Source organism: Nelusetta ayraudi, unplaced genomic scaffold, assembly GCF_046127955.1.
Source record: "Nelusetta ayraudi isolate G7.1 ecotype Tasmania unplaced genomic scaffold, CSIRO-AGI_Nayr_v1 ptg000079l, whole genome shotgun sequence".
Lineage (NCBI taxonomy): Eukaryota > Metazoa > Chordata > Actinopteri > Tetraodontiformes > Monacanthidae > Nelusetta > Nelusetta ayraudi.
The window spans coordinates 222,597-241,308 of record NW_027466129.1 but is presented as its reverse complement, the minus strand read 5'-3'; the positions used below and the strand labels follow the sequence as shown (position 1 = coordinate 241,308).

Sequence of the window (18,712 nt, the reverse complement as noted above, 5' to 3'; positions counted from 1 at the left end):
TTTGGTCACCTTCTCGTAACGTGTACACACCACCCGGTAGCACGCACATGTTTATGACGCACTGTCTTGGTGTTTTAAAGTCTTCTCCAATAATAAATAGGTGATTTGTTATTCATTCAAATCGGAACTAGCAAATATTTTAAAAGTAATTTGACAGTGCAGACAGCGGCACGGCGATGCTAACGTGTTAGCAGCGGCTAAGTAATAACAAACAAAGCCCACGCACGGCGGATTTGCTGGTGTCCGTGCCGATCTGCGTCCGGGCCGGTGACACCTCCCCGTGGCCGACATGACCGGGGTGGCCTCTCCAGAGAAGCCGTCTTCCTCCAAGAAGAAGAGCGACAGGAAGGAGTACAAGCAGGAGTACAAGCAGCTCTCTAGCATCATGGGCGTGATGAACAACCTGAGGAAACAGGTCGGTCGGCGGCGGTCAACAACACCAGGGGTGTGCAAGGTGCATGGTGTCACCCCTCAGTTTAAAATGGTGCGTGTTCTCCTCAGGGTACCCTTTGTGATGTCACTCTGGTGGTCCAGGGGCAACACTTCCCCGCCCACCGGGTGGTGCTGGCCGCCGCCAGCCACTTCTTCAGTCTGATGTTCACCAGTAAGTAAAAATATATCATTATTAGGTTCCTTATTAAAAGCCTTATGCTTGTTTGCACCCTCTGCTGTTTCCTCTCTTCCAGCCAGAATGATGGAGTCCATGTCCCATGAGGTGGAGTTGCGTTGTGCTGACCCAGAGATCATTGAATTGCTGATCGAGTTCATCTACACAGCCCGGTGAGAATGCAGAGCATTTTTTTTGTACTTTAAAAAAAAAAAAATTTTCAACGAGGCAAAAAAAATCCTCGCACATCTCTAGACATGGCTGGTGCGTCGGAGGGTGACAATAAAAGTCCAAACTTTTTTCTTTTTTTAGCAGAAGATGAGGATTGTTTACATTTTGTCTGCCGTGTGTTAGGATATCGGTGAACAGCAGCAACGTCCAGTCACTGCTTGATGCAGCCAACCAGTACCAGATCGATCCTGTGAAGAAAATGTGTGTTGAGTTCCTCAAAGGACAAATTGATGCCACAAACTGTCTTGGTAAAAACAACAACGACAAATAACCCTGGATTAAAACATGAACTCCTTCCCCTAAGTCTGTCCCTGCTGTGTTCTGTCTCCCCCTGCAGGTATTTCCTCCCTGGCCGACTGTATGGACTGTCCCGACCTGAAGGCAGCAGCTGAGGACTTCTTCCAACTCCATTTCACAGAGGTCTACAAACTGGACGAGTTCCTGCATCTCGATGTCACGCAGCTCACGCACCTACTGCACCAGGACAAGCTCACAGTCCGTGCTGAGGCCCAGGTGCACTAACACGTACCCCCCCCCCCCCATGCAATCTCACCTCTTGAAGTTTAGGGTGGTAGCGAAGCAATGCTTTGCAGATGACGCCATGACGCGCTCTGTCGCTTTGTCGTTTTGTGTTTAGATTTACGATGCAGCGGTGCGCTGGCTGAAGTATGACGTGTGCAACAGGCAGCAGTACATCGTGGAGGTGCTGGGGTGCGTTCGCTTTCCGCTGGTCTCCAAAACCTTCCTCTCCAAGAGGGTGCAGGCTGAGCCTCTCATCCAGGACAACCCAAAGTGCCTCAAGATGGTCATCAGTGAGTCGTGGCAGTGGGGAGCTGAGAATACACAGACACGTTAAGGTTTTTGAAAGGAAAAATATGAGATGATACTGCCGGGTCAATGGGGCATTAGGCTTATCAAACTAGTCAGCAGCCTGGAGTTAATATTACTTTTGATTCACTTTTTATTCACATTTACCTTGTTGCTGATAATTCAGATTCATGAAGGCAAGCACACACACACACACACACGCACACACCTGAACCATTCAGTATCAAGCAACCAGTGCTTCTGGCCCAGATGGGATGCGCTACCACCTGCTGTCGCCAGAGGATCGGGAGGACCTGGGCGAGAGCAGTCGACCGCGTCGCAAGAAACACGACTACCGCATCGCTCTGTTCGGAGGCTCCCAGCCTCAGTCCTGCCGCTACTTCAACCCAAAGGTATTGGCAGCGACTCTTGCACCTCAGCACAGAGTGACTGCATGTACTTAGTCAACCATTGGGGCCAAATGTAGCATTCAGTCCCTGCAGGTTGAACAACAAAACAAAAGAAAATGATCTTTTGGGGCGTTCCACTCAGGACTCCACCTGGACAGACATCCGTTGCCCCTTCGAGAAGCGCCGGGACGCCACCGTCATCTTCTGGGACAACGTGGTCTACATCCTGGGTGGCTCGCAGCTCTTCCCCATCAAGCGCATGGACTGCTACAACGTGCTGAAGGACAGCTGGTACTCCAGGCTGGGCCCACCTACACCCCGCGACAGCCTGGCTGCCTGCGCCGCCGAGGGCAAGATCTACACCTCCGGGGGGTCCGAAGTGGGTGAGTCCTGGCGGGGGTGGGGCGTAGGGGGGGTGTCACCTTGGATTCCTCCTCGGAGCTCGAGCGTCTTAGTTTAGTTCATTTCAGTCATAGCCTATATACAGCAGAAGGGGGAAAAAAACAAATTCACAATTTGACTGAAAAAGGCTCAGGCAGAACAGATGCAAAGCTCATTAATGGCTGCCTACTATTCATCTTAAGCGACACAATGCATAGTATCAAGTGGAAAGATTCATGGCTCCTTTTCCCTTTTTTCAATTACAGACGTAACTCCCAAATATAATTGCACATAATGACTTTTTTAACTTTATTACAACGAAAGTACATTGCTCAAGTTTGAGATCAGCACTGTTCCCCAACTGAACCCCTCTAAAAGAAACACATCTTCTTTTAACTTCTTTTTTGCTTTTGGTAACACAAATTTGCATCCATCTCTCAACTCATATTTACTCTCAGACGCACATGAACACACAGATGAACTTTTGTGGTTTCATTTTCCCTGTGTGTCTCTCCAGGCAGCTCCGCTCTGGACTTGTTTGAGTGCTACGACACCAGGACGGAGTCGTGGAAGGTGAAGACCAAAATGCTGATGGCTCGCTGCAGCCACGGCTCGGTGGAGGCCAACGGCCTCATCTACGTCTGCGGCGGGACGGTGGGCAACAACGTGTCCGGCAGAGTCCTCAGCAACTGCGAGGTTTACGACCCCAGCACGCAGCAGTGAGTCACGCCGAGCAAATGATGGGATTTCCGCTGATGATTCAGTTGATATCGGAGTTATTGATTTATTACAATTATTTGTCTTTCTCCTCTTCATCCATCCGTCTGTCTGTCTGTCCTCAGGTGGAGGGAGCTGTGCGGTATGAGGGAGGCCAGGAAGAACCACGGTCTGGTGGTGGTCAACAACAGGATCTACGCCATCGGAGGCCAGGGGACCATCGGTAGCAAACACACTTTACTGCAACGGCCCTCGGATGTTTCAGTTTGCTCACACGTTTGTTTCTTTGTCTCATCTCCAAGGTGGACTGGATTCGGTGGAGTACTACGACATCGCCACCAACGAGTGGCGCGGCGCCTCCACCATGCCGTGGCGAGGCCTCACGGTCAAGTGCGCAGCGGTGGGCGACGTCATCTACGTTCTGGCGGGATTCCAGGGCGTCGGGAGGCTGGGACACGTCCTGGAGTACCACACGGACACAGACAGGTCAGTGTGGGAGTCGCAGTTTGCTGGGGAGTTGACTTATTGGATTTTTGCATGATATCAGACTTACCTAAGGCATCATAGCGCACTATTCCAGCACTTAAGGTAAAGCGCGCCTTCCTTTTGATATGTTCAGGTGGGTGACGTGCAGCAAGGTGCGGGCCTTCCCTGTGACCAGCTGCCTCATCTGCGTGGTTGACACGTGTGGCGTCAACGAAGACGAGGACACGGACCTGGTGGACCCTCAGTCCCACGCTGCAGCTGCTGCTGCTGCAGCTGCAGCTGCTGCTGCTGCTGCTGCAGCCACCGCTGCTTTGCCCGCCTCGACCTCCTCGACCCCCTCGTCTTCATAGGACCAGAAGAAACGTTGTGATGTGTTTTTAAGTTATTTTAAGATGAGCAGGTGTCCAAGCGCACAGCTAACTTCCACACTGCATGAATGGCTAATAATGTGTATAATTATGTTTTTAAGGCAGCAAACTGGTGGTTGTTGAACAGCTAAAGCCAAAATTAGCATTATAAGGTTTTGTTTGTTTTTTTTCTCCTTGAAGTTCTGTGTACAGAATGTGTGTTTTGATCTTCAGTTTAACAGAAGAAAATATTGTTGAATATGCGGACCAACTTTTATTTGTTTTCTCCTTCTTAGAATTCCTGGAGGGTTGAAGGGTTTTGGAGTCACTGTAAAATAATCCACTCGTACGTTTCGAAAAACATGTGCCATAAGAGTTTCATATTGTGTTAATATATTTGTGCAGCTCAAGGTCTTTATGGGTTTGCTTTTAAATTCATTTTTTCTCCTTCAAATTTATACTCGTCTGCATCAGCAGAGATTTTGTGTTTGTATTTTTGAAATAGGTCAGACTATAATCATTGTGCTGATATAATTAATACATTTATAATAAAGATTGTTGTGTTGCTGGAAATCAGGTTTTGTTTTTAACCAGTTTTTTTTTTGTTTGTTTTTTTTGGTGCTGAGGGTCTTCTGTTGATTTCATTCAGTGTCATTAAAGGCAGGTGTCTACAGTGTGTGAATGCTTTGCTTTGACGAGATTAATCAAAGTCAGAGGTGCCACTCTTTAAGATTATAATCATCTTTGCATGAGGTACAAGCAAACAGTGAATTGCATAATTTTTAAAAAATTGCATCTCTTTGGATTTTACATGTGCAGAAATACAGGTCATATTGAGCACCAGTTTCTTAAGCATTAAGGCAAACAGTCAAAAGTTCATGCGGATCAGGTACCAAACCTCGATCTGACAGATAATACTGAAGCTAACAGTTTAAAATGTCAACAATGTGGTGACTTAATAAAAACGCCATCTAGAAAAGTCCTTCAGACAATGATTACAGCTACAGAACTCTGATAAAACTTCATCGCTTTTAGAATAAGAGAACGTCTGATCTCAGAACTTTTCTGACATTATGCCAGATTGCGACAGCTGGTTAATTATCCGGAAAGGTGAGCATTAAAATTAGCTCAAAGCAAAGTTAAAAATAGGCAGCGGTGAACATTAAGGCGATGCACCGAAGCTGGAATGTCCTTGACGCCGGGCGGCTGTTTTCCTGCTGCTGCTGCTGCTCTCACCAGTCACTGCTCATCAGGAGAGCAAACCTGTTGCTGACGTCCTCCACACCCGTCGCCGCCTCCGCCACCTTGGCTCCCCTCCCCCCTCTCCCTCTCCCCCTCCCCCTCCCTCTCCCTCTCCCTCGACGCCCCCCACCCCTCGTCCTCCCCTCCATGGTCGCTGGGGGGTTGGAGCTGCGGTTCCTGGCGGCCACCAGCAGGGCGGAGTAGAGTTGCCAGGACAGGGGAGTGCCGCCGAGGAGCGGCTCAGCAGCCTGGCCTCCCTTCAGGCGCCTGTGAAGACCGTGGACCAGGGTCCCACTGAACAGGCTGAGGGAAGAATCCAAAAACATAGATATTCTCACTTCAGATGAAAATTTTCTTTGGTTCAGCTTAGTCAACTATTCTGCAATTTAGATCATAAAGACATTCAAAAAAAACATATTAAAACAAAATAAAAAAACAGAGAATCTCAACATATCCAAAAAGGAGTGAGAAAAGCGACACTTATATACTCTCACTCCTCTTACAATGAGTAAATTAATAACATTTAGTCATTGTAAGAGATAAAAATCTCTTTTAAAAACACACTTTAAATTCCTTGGCTTTCAATACATTTTAATACACTTTAACTTATTTCCACTTTGTTTGGCTTCCTGTAAGAAAGCACTTGCTGTGATCCTGTTTGTTTGTTTTGTTTTGTCCTTATGCTTCTAAATTCAGTTGTTAAAATCATTATTTGCATGTCCCAATGTGCAGCACTTTGGCTACCCCTTTCGTTTTTAAATCTCCCAAGCCCCTGACTGTACGTACCACAGCAGGTGAGGCTCAGGCAGCGGCAGCAGCAGCAGCTGGTTGAGGTACATCGCGCTCTTCAGGCAGGACTGCCATTGGCTGAAACTGTGAGCCGCTGCGATGTCGAATCCCTGCCTCCCCGCTGAGTTCACGCGCACTCGATCCAGGTAGGCCAACAGGTGGTGCTCTGCGGCCCTGTATCCCTGTGAGGCTGCAAACAGCAGTGACGAATCAGTGGGGTTGTTGTGTTGCTTTTTTGTTTTCCGACCTCATAGAACGATACACACACACGCGCGCACGCACACACACACACACACAAAAATGCATAAGCCAACCGTGCTGAGTGTTCCAGGACAGCTCTCCGTAAACCATGCAGAGCAGCAGGGCCTGCAACTGGTGCGAGGAGGGAGCAGGTTTGGCGTTCCTCAGCCAGAAGGCGGTGACTGCGACGGCCAGCTTCAGGTGGACAGGAAGAGGAGCCAGCGAGGACTCCTTCACCCCCAGGACATCCAAGAGGACGCCCCGGCGAACAGCCACGGAAACCTGGGTGAACGAAATCAAGCGGTGGTGACCTCTCTCCGGTGGAGGAGGAAGAAGGAGAAGAAGACATTTATTTTGCAAGGCTTGCCTGGTGGAGTTTGTCTACAGGCAGAGGGGTCCTGGGTGCTACGGCCTCCACCTGGTTTATCTTCAGCTTCAGATCCATACGGTCGTATTCGTCCACCCACAGCGGAGCACTGGAGCCTTGATTTTTCCCCTGCTGTTCAGCGCTGGTCCCTCCAGGCCCCCGCCGACCTCTCCGCCTGCCGCCTCCAACGTCCTCAGACGTGCCCCCGTCGCCGTGGCCTCCCAGCAGGATCCCGTAAATGGCCTGCCGTATGGCCTGGGCACAGACGTTGCCGCTGGGCAGCCTGCAGTTCTCCACCTGCAGGCTGAGCAGCACCCTCTGCGTCACGGCCACGTCCACCACCATGGATGGCAGCATCGCCTGCGCCACCGCCAGCCACAGGGCCTCCGGCAGCCCGGCAATGGGCTCCCAGGGGACGGCTCCGCCTCCTCCGGAAAACCAGAGAGCCAGGTTGCATTGCGGGTTGATGTGGTAGTCCTCCATACCCGCCACCAGGTGCGAAATCAGCGGCCCGGTGCCTCTGCTCTTGCTTCCCATCAGCAAGCTGACTTCGTCCAGGGCCTCTGACACACTAGAGAACGAGGACAGCCAGTGGAGGAGGCGCTCGATGCGGTAAACGCTGCTCTTGCTCTTTCCCCCACCGCCACCTGGTAGCTGCGCGTCCAGCAGTCCCAGGAGCCTCTCGTTGGGAGAGCAGTAGTCGTTCCCGTTCAACACGGCGCACAAGGGCAACAGCTGCTGGCTCATGTTCCCGAAGCAGCGACATAGCTTGGCTGTGGTGTAGGACCTGGCCGAGATGTAGCGCTGATGGGCGCTTCCTTTCAGGTGGGTCCACTGGAAAAAAGTGAAAGGGAGGTAACCGCCTGTGGGACCAAAGACAAGAGCAGTGAAAAATATGGCAGCAATATCAAGTTAAATATCTCTCTCTCTCAAACACACACACACACACCTGGTAGGTCAAAGACGTAAAAGTCACTGTCGTTTGTCAGGACTGGGCACCTCCACTGGTGGGCCAAACATGCAATTTCGCTGTCGGCCTCAAAGGGGCACTGGACCAGCGGGACTCCCCTCTGATAGAGGACCTGGACGAAGACGTCCCTGATGAGGGCTGGCAGCACACTCTTTCTACGGCCTTGAGAGAGGCCGTCAGCATCCCTGATCCTGCACTGCAGACGTTGGCACAGGGTGTCGAACTTCTTGTCACTGGGGTCGACCCCTGGAGTGTGCAAGAAAAAACAAAAACAAACAAATATGGGATGCAACATTTCTCTCCAAAATGAACCAGAAGAAGCACCTAACATAAAGGGAACGCTTATTTGGTAAAACAAACAAACAAAAAGGGGGTTTATGGTATGTATACTGAGTGAGGCCGAACCTGCTCAGGAAAAAAAAAAGAGGTTTCAGTTTTTCGTTTTTGGGGAAATCAGGCCGTGAGGTCTCAGAGTGGGAAATGGGACATATTTTCTCCTTTATAAAAGCCTCTTTCTTGGCCTTTACCTCCATCGAGGACCACAAACGGCTGGATGTCGCATGCTGCCAACTGAGAGAAGAACTGATGGAGCAGGTCGGCAAAAGCGTCGTAATCTCCCCCGTGCTGCTGGTCCAAAAAGTGGTTAAAGTAGAGGCGGAAGTAGAGACTGCAGCCATCGATGACCAGGGGACTGTCCCTGAACCTCACGTCTTGCAGGATATGTCTGTGCTCCTCCACGAAGGTGGTCAGACCCTGGACTCCCATGAGGCCTCAGAGTCTGTGGAAACACAGCATTGGGTCACAGGAAGGACGCTTCCTCATTGCCGCGCAGAGAGGAACTCAAGTTTGCTGAGCTGAGAAATGAAACTGGAGGGAATCAGATTTTTAGTTACAGCTAATCTGACACGAGCTCCCCTCTTAACAATATAGGCAGAATACGGAGAAAATTCCCGCTGTTGATGAATGCTAAAATGAACACACGGGCACAGTAAGTCGTGCAGGGGAAGCAGGAAATGTGATGGGACAGGCTCAGAAGGCGTCAGACAGTGGATGTCTCATACCAGCCAGTTGACTTCTTTGGGCTTCCGTAAACTTCCTATTTTATGAGACTTCGCGCTGGCTGGAAGACAGGGTGCTGCGTTTCTACCATCTTGAGCGCACCATCCTCTTCATGTCAACGCAGAGTCTTCCTTCTGTCTGTAGTAACTACGCGCGATTTAACGGAAACACAAACACATCTGTCCGTCTTCTCTGTAACAGAATTACTTCCGTTACACGTCAAAGTAAAAGCACTGAAAAAAAAAAAAACACCAAAAAAACCGTTAGTGTCACATGTTTAGCTTTAAAACACAGAGACCAAAAGATACCATTCATTAACAAAAATCGCACACATCCACACAAAATACCTTGCCCGAGAACCAAAAGAGGCGACTTGAAAAAATTAAAACAAAATAAATCAAGAGAAACGGCAACTGTCCTTCCTGTGTCTCGCGAGATTGCGCGAGATCACAAGCGCTAGCGCGCTAGACACTTTGGTTCCCTCTTTGAAATTAATCTGGTTTTTTGTTTTGTTATGGCCACAATGTCGGGAGGTGCACACCTTGGGATCCCCGCAACGAGCCAGGGTGTCGGAGGAAGATCCCAGCGAAGGAAAGACAGCAGTCCGTCTGCAAGGTTCTGGGAGAGCCCGGACACTTTAGCCCAGCTGGAGGTGGTGCGACAGTGGGTCGGGAAGCACTACAAAAAGGTCGGCAGCCGAAGCAGGAAGCTAACGAGCCAACAAGCTAGCCGCCCCCTGCTTGTTAGCGTAGTGGCTCAGGTTGTAAACAAACGACTCGTGAGCGACAGCCTTGTTTTTAGTCCGAGTAATTAACGTCCCGTGCTTAAATGTATAAAAAACAAAAACAAAAAACAAAATAATAATACAAAGAAAAAGAGTATCGGCAAGGCACAGTTAACAACAGCCCGGGTTTAAACAAGCTAAATACAATAGTTTGCAGCAGAAGAATACCCCTTAAATTAAGTAGTATGTACTTTATTATATCAAAGAGCATTGAGATATGATATTTACAGAGTCTATGTGTGTGTGTGTGTGTGTGTGTGTGTGTGTGTGTGTGTGTGTTAGTATGTGCTGGTGGATGCTCCGTCGTGTCAGGCTCTGTCTGCAGTCACCCTGCAGCTGCTGCAGTTCCAGGAGGATGCCTTTGGCAGACAGGCTGTCGGTCCCGCTCTCACCAAACTGCCCGTGAGTCGCAAATCCACCGTCCATGTCCCAATATTTGTTGTATGACACAACATGACAGGTTTAGGCTGGAAATTGATTTTGCAAAATGCTGAACATCAAGGTCCACTGTGAGCTGCAGTCACCCCAGTTGTTGACAGGTGGACTTTATTTTACAACCACTCCTCTCTAGGCACAGTGCTTCCTGGACCTGCGACCTGGGGGTGGACTCTGCCAAATCCTGGGCACTGCTTATAAGTTTAAGGCTGAGCAGGGATGGTGAGTGGTCCTCCGATCGTTATTTGACTCGTTATTGTGACAGATTTTAATACCATATCTGGAATGTTTCTCTCTTCTTCTTTTTTTTCAAAGGCGGAGATTTGACTTGCAAAATCCATCCAGAGCCGAATGGAATGTGGAGATGTTTCGCGCCATTGAAAGAGCTTTGATCCAGGTGCCCTAGACAGCAGACATAGGTTCACTCGGACAAGCCCACAAACGAAACGAAGGCAATTAATTTCTGCCTTTGTTTTTTCTTTCTCTATCCTTTCTCTGTGCAGAACAACTGTATGTCAGTGCCTGTTGTGTTTCTGGAGTCTATGCTGGATCAGGAACTTGCAAACAGACTCGCCACCATTATCACTAAGCATCAGGTAACGCACAGTGAAACATTAAGATTAAAGTGTGAACCACACTGTGCCTGTAATACGGCAGCACACACTGTCAGTGCTCCAGAGTTATAGTTCGTGTCCCAACAGGGCACGCTGACCGAGGACCGAACGCTCGCCACGCACCACGTCAGCCCCTCAGCTGCTTCTGCAGAGGAAGGTCAGTTAAAGCTGCACTGTGGGCCTCGTTGCCTATGAAATGCCTGTTCAAACTTTTCCCTTTCACTCTGGAATCACTGAATACATTTGGTACGACCCACATCTATCTCCAGACGAATGGATGCGTCCCGTCATGCGGAGAGACAAACACGTTCTGGTTCACTGGGGCATGCATCCCGACAGGTAACGAACGCACTGATGCACACAGGGCGTGCGAACACTCCGAGTACGACTGCTGTTGACTCTTGTCTCCTCTTTGCTCCAACAGTTACGACAGTTGGCTGTCCTCGAGCGACGTGGAAGGAGAAATCGAAGAGCCGCCGCATGCGGAAAAGTCGTGGCGGGTTGGTCCAGCAGCACACATACGCAGAGAAAACAAACAAGAAAACCAAACTGGAAAAAATAATATATATATATATATACGCAGCACTCATTGAGCAGAAGAGGAGGCCAACTGTGTGGGGTTACTTATCAGCCACTTAAAAGGCAGCTTTGAGGTCACTCCTCAGATGACTTAACTCTGATTGACCACAAAGTCCCATGTGAGCCCAGTGATGCAGCAGGCTGGGCGGGGCAGAACCCGTTAGATTTCACACATATCACACAGAGCTACATACAGGTTGATGGGTTGGGACAAGTATCTGGGAACCCCTCACCCAGTAGGACCAGGTGACTTGGTGGGTTAAAGTGGACTTTAGAGTTTTCTGACCTTTATGGTGGATTCTCCAGGCTGCTGCAGTGAAGTGTGGATGTTGAAGGAATCCTCGTGGACGCCGACTTGATTGTATAAAAACATGTTTATTACAAAGAAGTCAGGTATCAAACAGGCAACCGATCCGCCTGAGGAGGTTGTGTGTCCAGATGCGCAGAAGCTCTCACAATCTCTCGAGAATAGTTAGAACGTCACCTTCTTATACACACAGGTCTCGTCATCATGCACATTTCCATATAAGGAGGACAAAGAGATAACTGTGAAACAGAAGGCGAAGGGATGGGAAAGTTAGAGAACAGAGTTGGAATTGTTGTCTACACGCTCTTCCTAGGGAGTTGAGATGAAACCTTCCAAGGGCAGTAACCTGATACAGGAGCTGCACTAACGAGGGCTCTGTTCGCCTTATCAGGCAAGAGGCCTGCAGGAATAGGGCCAAAGCTTCAGACGCCACACCTTGACCCAAAGTTCTAAGTTTTGTGTGTGTGTGTGTGTGTGTGTGTGCGTGTGTGCCTTCTGCAGGTGCACGCCGGCTGGGTTCTGGACACGGATGTCTTCAATGAGTGGATGAATGAGGAGGACTATTGTGTCGACGAGAGGAACGTCCCCGTGGTTCTTCGCCACCGTATCCACCTCCGCGACGACCAGGTAGCTGCAAACAGCAGGAAGCATGTTTTTGTTCTCTTCTTGCATAAAAACAGTAGCCTGAAAGGTCCAGTGTGTAAAGTTTGTAAGGAAGCCTGGTATTAAAGGAAGCCCATCGGACAGCGTGTTTTATATTTAGGCCACCGTCAGGTGGGCTTCCTTAAAAAATGGTGGCACAGGATGTCAGCTAACTAGGAGCAAGACCAGTGTATAAATCGGTGTATATATATATATATATATATATATATATATATATATATATATATATATATATATATATATATATATATATATATATATATCTCATACATATGAGATTTGTTCTAAGTGTAGGAAAACTAAATTACTTTTATTGTACTGCAAGTATACACTTTTATCAATGCTTTTTTATGAACATAAGTACTATTATTAGTAGTACTACTTTTGTTGTTGTTGTGTTACTGTTGATGTTACAAATTATAATGATCATTATTACTGTACAATATTGAAAAACGACCATAATCAACTCACTGAACTAACTAAGCTAAGCTTGTATGGGCAGTATATTAAGCTTTTAACCAATAGAAAAATCATAAATCAAGCCAAATTTTACACACTGGACCTTTAATTATTAATGCACTAGTGTCTTGATCTGAACCTTCCGATTCCCCTCCGCCTCCCCTCTTGCAGGATTCCAAGACCACGCCCAGCAAGAAGAGGAGGCGCTCGCCCTCTCCTCCCCCCTCCGAAGGCAGGAAGAAGGGAAAGAAGGGGTGAGCGGCAGTAGACTGTGAAAATGAACCCAGGCCTATTACTTCTCCATCATGACGTTTCATTCTCTTCTGTTCCGCTGCGCCTGCTCCAGGAGGAGGCGTGGTGGGGGGCAACAGCAGCCACAGCAGCAGCAGCAGCAGCAGCAGGAGCCTGAAGAAGACCTGACCAAAGACATGGAGGACCCCACCCCGGTGCCCAACATGGAGGAAGTCGTGCTGCCCAAGATTGGTATAACTCTGCCAACACTGCGACTAGGAAATGAACTGATGGGGGGGAGGGGAAAACGGTTTGGTAATTTGTCTCTTTGACCTGTAGTAAACCTGAAGAAGGACAGTGAGAACACTCCTGTCAGAGGAGGCATCATGGCTGACCTGGGTAGGTCCGCTCACCTTTTACTATTTACCCTAGGAGACGTGTATGTTGTTCAATGGATGGTTTTTTTTTTTTTTTTTAAATCCTAAATTGACTGATTCCCGTGTGTGTGTTCACTTAAGTTTTGATCTCAATGAATTTTCTTTGCTCTGCAGATGATCAGGAGGAGGATTTCCCTGGGAGGGTAATTAGGCCCATTCTGTTTCTCCTCTCAGTCAATATATTGCTAGATGTTTGGTCAGTTTGACTAATTTACGAGGCTTTTAAACCCCCCCCCGACATCTGCAGGAGGACGAGGAGGGGAGGGGAGAAGGCTCTCGGCTGTCTGAGGGGGAGGACAGCATCACGGAGCAGACGCACCACATCATCATCCCCAGCTACACGTCCTGGTTCAATTACAACAGGTGCAGACACACAGACACACACTCGCACACAAACAGGTGTCCTGGATGCATCGTCTAACGCGCCGCCTGTCTCCTCCACTCGTCCCAGCGTTCACGCCATTGAAAAACGGGCTCTGCCAGAATTCTTCAGCGGGAAGAATAAATCCAAAACTCCAGAAACGTAAGAACATTCAGGACCAAACACGTATCAAATGATTTTTTTTATTTTATTTATTTTTTTTTAAAGTAAGTTTCTACGCATTGTTTCTCCTTCTCTCGCCGCAGCTACCTGGCGTACCGCAGCTTCATGATCGACACGTACCGGCTCAACCCGCAGGAGTATCTGAGCTCCACGTCCTGCCGGCGGAACCTCACCGGAGACGTCTGCGCCCTCATGAGGTTGGTTTGGTTTTACCTTTTCCCTGCAATTTCTTTTTATTTATTTATTTTTTTGGAAAGAAAAACAAAGAAAAAAATAACAGCTTTTGTTGCTGCTCAGCGTGATCCATAAAAGGTGTTTTCTGCCTCCAGGGTTCATGCACTACTGGAGCAGTGGGGTTTGATCAACTACCAGGTGGATGCGGAGAGCCGGCCCCTCCCCATGGGACCGCCGCCCACCCCCCACTTCAACGTCCTGGTAGACACGCCCACTGGCCTGGCACCTCTGCAGCACAAACCGCTGCAGGTAGCACTCGCACACTGGGACCAACGACTATTTTTAAAAAAAAACAAGCAAACAAACAATCATTTTCATGTTGAAAATCCACCGCTCATCCGTGTGGCTTTTTTCCACTCCTGCAGGTTTCGGCCTCGCAGCACATGTTGTATTTCCCCGAGAAGGGCCGAGAGAAGCCTTCGGACTGCCAGAACTTTGGCCTGCGCACAGACATCTACACCCGCAAACACCCCAAGGTCTTCCGTTGTTCCCATTCTTTCTTTTTAAGAACATTTCTGTAATTGATAGAAAGTCTTGTATAATTTCCTCTAAAATCCTCTCTGCTCTCAGACCAAAGGAGCGAGTGCAGGGCGGGAGTGGACAGAGCAGGAGACGCTTTTGCTCTTAGAGGTGAGTTGTCACTCACGAGTCCTGCTCATCGGATTCACGACCGCGACCTGCTAACCCGTCTCCCGTCTCCCCCTCAGGCCCTGGAGGTCTACAGAGACGACTGGAACAAAGTGTCGGAGCACGTGGGCTCCAGGACGCAGGACGAATGTATCCTCCACTTCCTCCGCCTGCCCATAGAGGACCCTTACCTGGAGGACTCGTCAGCCTCGCTCGGCCCGCTGGCCTACCAGCCGGTGCCCTTCAGCCAGTCGGAGAACCCCGTCATGAGCACCGTGGCCTTCCTGGCGTCCGTGGTGGACCCGCGGGTGGCGTCGTCGGCAGCAAAGGCCGCGCTGGGTGAGAGGAGCGCAAAGTGTTGGATAATACAGAAATGAATGTATACACAATACCAAATTTATTCAGACGTCACAAGATCAACGCAAGTTACCTTTGGCCTCTACAATGACAGGAGATGCAGACATTAGCTGCGTTTCCATGACAGGTTTTTGCAAAATAAAAGCGATGTTTCTAAAATTTCGACAAGGTCCAATTGCGATTTGCAGGTGTTTCCATTGAATGGTGTGAAGCACATGAGCCTTAATTCTCGTAAAATCTCATCTCATGAGATTTACGAGAATTACGTTTCCTTGCGTTTGCTTGCAGTCAAGAATGGTTGTTATGTTTTTCTCTTTGATTACTTGTAAAGAGTATTCTGTCTCCTCCTCCGTCCAAACGTAACGCCCCATTTTCACTTGAAGTGAACGTCCACATCCACTGACGCGGAAAAAGTGTTTCCATGACACTTTCGCAATATACCTCGATATCAAATGAAATATGTCTGAATATATATATTTATATATATGTGTATATACTGTATATATATATATAAGTATATAGTACTATCTATATATTTATAGAAGTACAAATTTAATATTTATGCAAGTTTTCCTTTTCCCAATGTGTGTATATACATTTTTTTTGGCTGACCCTATATGTTTTCCTACTGCTGATTGTGATTCCTACTGACATTGTGTGTGAAATGAAGATTTGTGGAAAAACAAACAATATCCATCTTTGTATCCAGAGGAGTTTTCCCGAGTGCAGGAGGAATCGGGGGTTAAGATTTCAGAAATCTCAGAATCCAACCCACCGGATCAGATGGGTAACACTTTTCTCCTCTTAATTCCTACATCCTTGTGTTGTTTTCTCTTTTAAATTCTAACCGTGCCCTTCCTTTGTCCTGCAGACTCGATGGATGCGGACGCCAACTCGGCCTCTCATCAGGTGAGACATGAAAGACGCCAAAAAGGGTTTTTCAGGTGGTCTTTCTGCTGTGTCTCACCTGGACCGTGTGTGCTGTGTTCCACCTGCTCAGGCCCTGCTGGGAGTGGACGGGCTCAAGGTGGAGCCCAGCGGAGCCCAGCTGGAAGGCCAGCTGGTCAAGAGGGAGAACGCTGAAGAGCGAGATGGTACGCAGGTTTTTATCTGCATGGCGATTGGCCGCCGCCGCTGTCGTGGGTTTTAACTGTGGAGGTTTTCCTCGGTGTCATCCAGCAGGGGCTGGTGAGGACTACGATGACGTCATGGTGCCACGAGAGGGCGACGAGAAGGCGGTGATGGAGCTGGACCTGATCGAGGGCAGCGTGGCCACGGCAGCAGCGGTGGCCCTGACATCGGCTGCCACCAAGGCCAAGGTGAGGCGGGGATACTGACTGACTGACTGACTGACTGACTGCTGTCATCTCCACACCACCTTTACAGGTTTAGTGTGTAATATTAGGAGATTTTTTTAGAAGAAACAGCGACATCAAGTGGTCACTGTTTGGATTGCACTCTCCCTCCCCCTCCTGAGCTTGCCAGTGAACTACGGTGGCCTATACACGCCTCATCCACCTTCTTCTTCGTTGGTTCAATTGAGGATGAGAACATTCATCCTAAATCCAAAATACGCTGTCAGGCAGCTGGATTGTCCACACCAGGCTTCCTTAGAAAATATGGCAGTGCAAGATGGCAGCTAACTGGGAGCAAGACCCTTGATTTATGTGCATTTTTATGCAAATAAGAACTGCTCTATGGGTAGGAAAACCAATTGCCTTCTTGTGCTTTGAGCATACACTTTTATAAATGCATTTGTGAGCAGTATATTAAACTTTTACCAATATAAAGATTGTAAATCAGGCCAAATTTTACGCACTAGACCTTAAATTTCAAAACGATTCCAAACGATTTGACTCACTTTTGCCTCGCGCCTGCTTCGCAGCACCTGGCGGCCGTGGAGGAGAGGAAGATCAAGTCCCTGGTGGCACTGCTGGTGGAGACCCAGATGAAGAAGCTGGAGATCAAGCTGCGGCACTTTGAGGAGCTGGAGACCATCATGGATCGGGAGAAAGAAGCTGTGAGTGAACTACCGGACTTGCTTCTGGCTCACTTAAAAACGTTCAGAAACTTTAGACTCTCTCTCTCTCTCTCTCTCTTAAAACCGGCCGTGTAACTTACCAAAAACTCACCTCCCTGTCATCATCATCATCATCATCATCATCATCATCATCATCAATATCCGCCTGCAGTTGGAGCAGCAGCGGCAGCAGCTGCTGACGGAGAGGCAGACGTTCCACACGGAGCAGCTGAAGCAGGCGGAGATGAAGGTTCAGCAGCAGAGGGAGCAGCCGGGGTTCACGGGGCAGCACTCAGGTCAGAGCCCAACCTCCCCCGTGCACGTCATTCTGCACCATGTTGAGTCCGTGGTTCGACCATCTGGACTCAGATGCGCCTTTAATCACTTTCAGTCCTGTTGCTTTTCCCCTAAACCTCTGCCTGGTCTCTCAGGCCAGGCCATGGTCAACCGCATGATGCCGGGAGGAGGAAACTCCCACGCGATGGCCGGCCGGAACCCCGGCGCTCCCAACGGCATGTGTGGGTATCCAGCAGCGGGAATCAAATGGCTCCCGGGAGTTCTTGATTGATTGTGGGTTTTTTGTGGTGACACTTCCTCTTTTACTCCTTTTGTCCCAGACCCATCCTCCTCGCAGCCTGACGGCTCGGCGGTGCAGCAGCAGCAGCAGCAGCAGCTGCAGCAGCACGGCCCTCCGGCCTCCAGCCACGGCTGAATCCTGCCAGAATGTGACCGACTCGTGATAAATGTTTTAGTAACTTTTCAAGGAAAACATTTCCAGGCTCTTTGTTTTTTTCCGACTTAAAGCGACGCACAAGCATGCGGACAGTTGTGGTGTGTTTTTGTTCGAGACATGCGTCCTCATATTTTTTTGTGTGGATTGTTTGTTCTCTGATGTCAGAGTTGAGTTTTCAACTCATTAAAGTTTGTTTTACACGGATGTACTGGTTGTGTGTGCGTGTGCATGTAGATCTTGATTTAATCAGCCACAGTGACAAATCAGGTGCAGCTCATAAGCAACGAGCTGTGTGTCGCAGCCCTTCCTGTATTTACCTGAAGACACGGCTTTGTCGCCCCCTGTTGGCTCCTCTGGAGCTCTGCAAAAGGGCATCGAGTGCATTTTCTCAACGTGTCTTCAGCAAATTGGTGTCACTCTGGCAGGTTGAGCATTTTCTGTTTAATCTCTGCTTTTCCTCCATACATCAACTGGATGTGACAGTATTTTTAATGGTCCCATTTCTTTTACGTGCTTATTGCCCCAGACTACAGTCGAGATGTCAGGAACATGGTGTATTTAGCTCTCTGTTTACAGCATCCTGCTAAAGCTGACGCTTTGTCCCACCTTGCACCCTCCTGTAAAGCGGCAGGGGTGATTTTTTTTTTTTCCTTTGTGTGTGTATGTCACAGATAGAATTAGCTTATTGTTTCTTTAGATTTTTTTTAACCTCCATAAACAGCATGATTTTGGGTCATTTAATGCTGGATGCTGGACTCATTGACCGGATGCCTGGAGGCTGAGCGGGGAGGTTCTGAACACTGTGTTCAGCCCTCACTGCAGGAACAGGATGAGGCAGGGAAAAAAATGACCAGGGCTGAGGAGGGAAACACACACACACACACACGCACACACACACACACAGAGAGCCTGCCGTCAACAAAGGTGTGCTGCTCCTCTACCATTCTGCTTCTCAGCAAGATCCATCTGTTCACTCCTGCACACGCACACGCACACACACACACACACACACACCAAGTGGACAAACTCCTCTGA

The 18,712-nt window shown here is 48.8% G+C and overlaps 3 protein-coding genes across 3 annotated transcripts; 2 read left to right on the top strand and 1 right to left on the bottom strand.

Moving 5' to 3' along the window:
- The first annotated feature begins 1 nt into the window (after position 1).
- Positions 2-4,462, top strand: klhl7 (kelch-like family member 7). The gene is made up of 12 exons (XM_076044429.1): positions 2-415; positions 502-604; positions 687-780; positions 962-1,086; positions 1,176-1,351; positions 1,476-1,650; positions 1,916-2,058; positions 2,198-2,438; positions 2,954-3,155; positions 3,279-3,376; positions 3,456-3,639; positions 3,773-4,462. The coding sequence occupies exons 1-12, from the start codon at positions 290-292 to the stop codon at positions 3,987-3,989; spliced, it is 1,884 nt and encodes a 627-aa protein (XP_075900544.1). The 5' UTR covers positions 2-289; the 3' UTR covers positions 3,990-4,462.
- A 244-nt stretch (positions 4,463-4,706) lies between these two features.
- Positions 4,707-9,315, bottom strand: aste1b (asteroid structure-specific endonuclease 1b). The gene is made up of 8 exons (XM_076044428.1): positions 9,195-9,315; positions 8,656-8,886; positions 8,122-8,372; positions 7,574-7,840; positions 6,625-7,487; positions 6,332-6,539; positions 6,015-6,207; positions 4,707-5,531 (listed from the first exon to the last, which is right to left on the bottom strand). Exons 3-8 carry the CDS (start codon positions 8,357-8,359, stop codon positions 5,219-5,221), a joined length of 2,082 nt encoding a protein of 693 aa, XP_075900543.1. The 5' UTR covers positions 8,360-8,372; positions 8,656-8,886; positions 9,195-9,315; the 3' UTR covers positions 4,707-5,218.
- On the top strand, positions 8,976-17,656 carry smarcc1b (SWI/SNF related BAF chromatin remodeling complex subunit C1b). Its single transcript, XM_076043904.1, has 28 exons — positions 8,976-9,341; positions 9,720-9,839; positions 10,009-10,094; positions 10,188-10,269; positions 10,376-10,468; positions 10,574-10,643; positions 10,756-10,825; positions 10,911-10,986; positions 11,874-11,999; positions 12,666-12,748; positions 12,841-12,977; positions 13,065-13,124; positions 13,277-13,305; positions 13,410-13,525; positions 13,614-13,685; positions 13,790-13,903; positions 14,036-14,189; positions 14,306-14,416; positions 14,511-14,570; positions 14,648-14,906; positions 15,634-15,711; positions 15,796-15,833; positions 15,925-16,018; positions 16,104-16,243; positions 16,810-16,944; positions 17,117-17,240; positions 17,376-17,462; positions 17,562-17,656. Exons 1-28 carry the CDS (start codon positions 9,168-9,170, stop codon positions 17,654-17,656), a joined length of 2,883 nt encoding a protein of 960 aa, XP_075900019.1. The 5' UTR covers positions 8,976-9,167.
- Positions 17,657-18,712: the final 1,056 nt, after the last annotated feature.

Excerpts from the sequence above, each read along its gene's own strand:
- klhl7 (XM_076044429.1), top strand. The coding sequence starts at position 290 with ATGACCGGGGTGGCCTCTCCAGAGAAGCCGTCTTCCTCCAAGAAGAAG. Across the intron at positions 1,087-1,175 it reads TGATGCCACAAACTGTCTTG|GTATTTCCTCCCTGGCCGAC; the intron begins GTAAAAACAACA and ends CTCCCCCTGCAG. Across the intron at positions 2,439-2,953 it reads CTCCGGGGGGTCCGAAGTGG|GCAGCTCCGCTCTGGACTTG; the intron begins GTGAGTCCTGGC and ends GTGTCTCTCCAG.
- smarcc1b (XM_076043904.1), top strand. The coding sequence starts at position 9,168 with ATGGCCACAATGTCGGGAGGTGCACACCTTGGGATCCCCGCAACGAGC. Across the intron at positions 13,526-13,613 it reads TCCTGGTTCAATTACAACAG|CGTTCACGCCATTGAAAAAC; the intron begins GTGCAGACACAC and ends CACTCGTCCCAG. Across the intron at positions 14,190-14,305 it reads TGCAGCACAAACCGCTGCAG|GTTTCGGCCTCGCAGCACAT; the intron begins GTAGCACTCGCA and ends CCACTCCTGCAG.
- aste1b (XM_076044428.1), bottom strand. The coding sequence starts at position 8,359 with ATGGGAGTCCAGGGTCTGACCACCTTCGTGGAGGAGCACAGACATATC. Across the intron at positions 7,488-7,573 it reads TTACGTCTTTGACCTACCAG|GCGGTTACCTCCCTTTCACT; the intron begins GTGTGTGTGTGT and ends TTGGTCCCACAG. Across the intron at positions 5,532-6,014 it reads CCTGAGCCTCACCTGCTGTG|CCTGTTCAGTGGGACCCTGG; the intron begins GTACGTACAGTC and ends TTCTTCCCTCAG.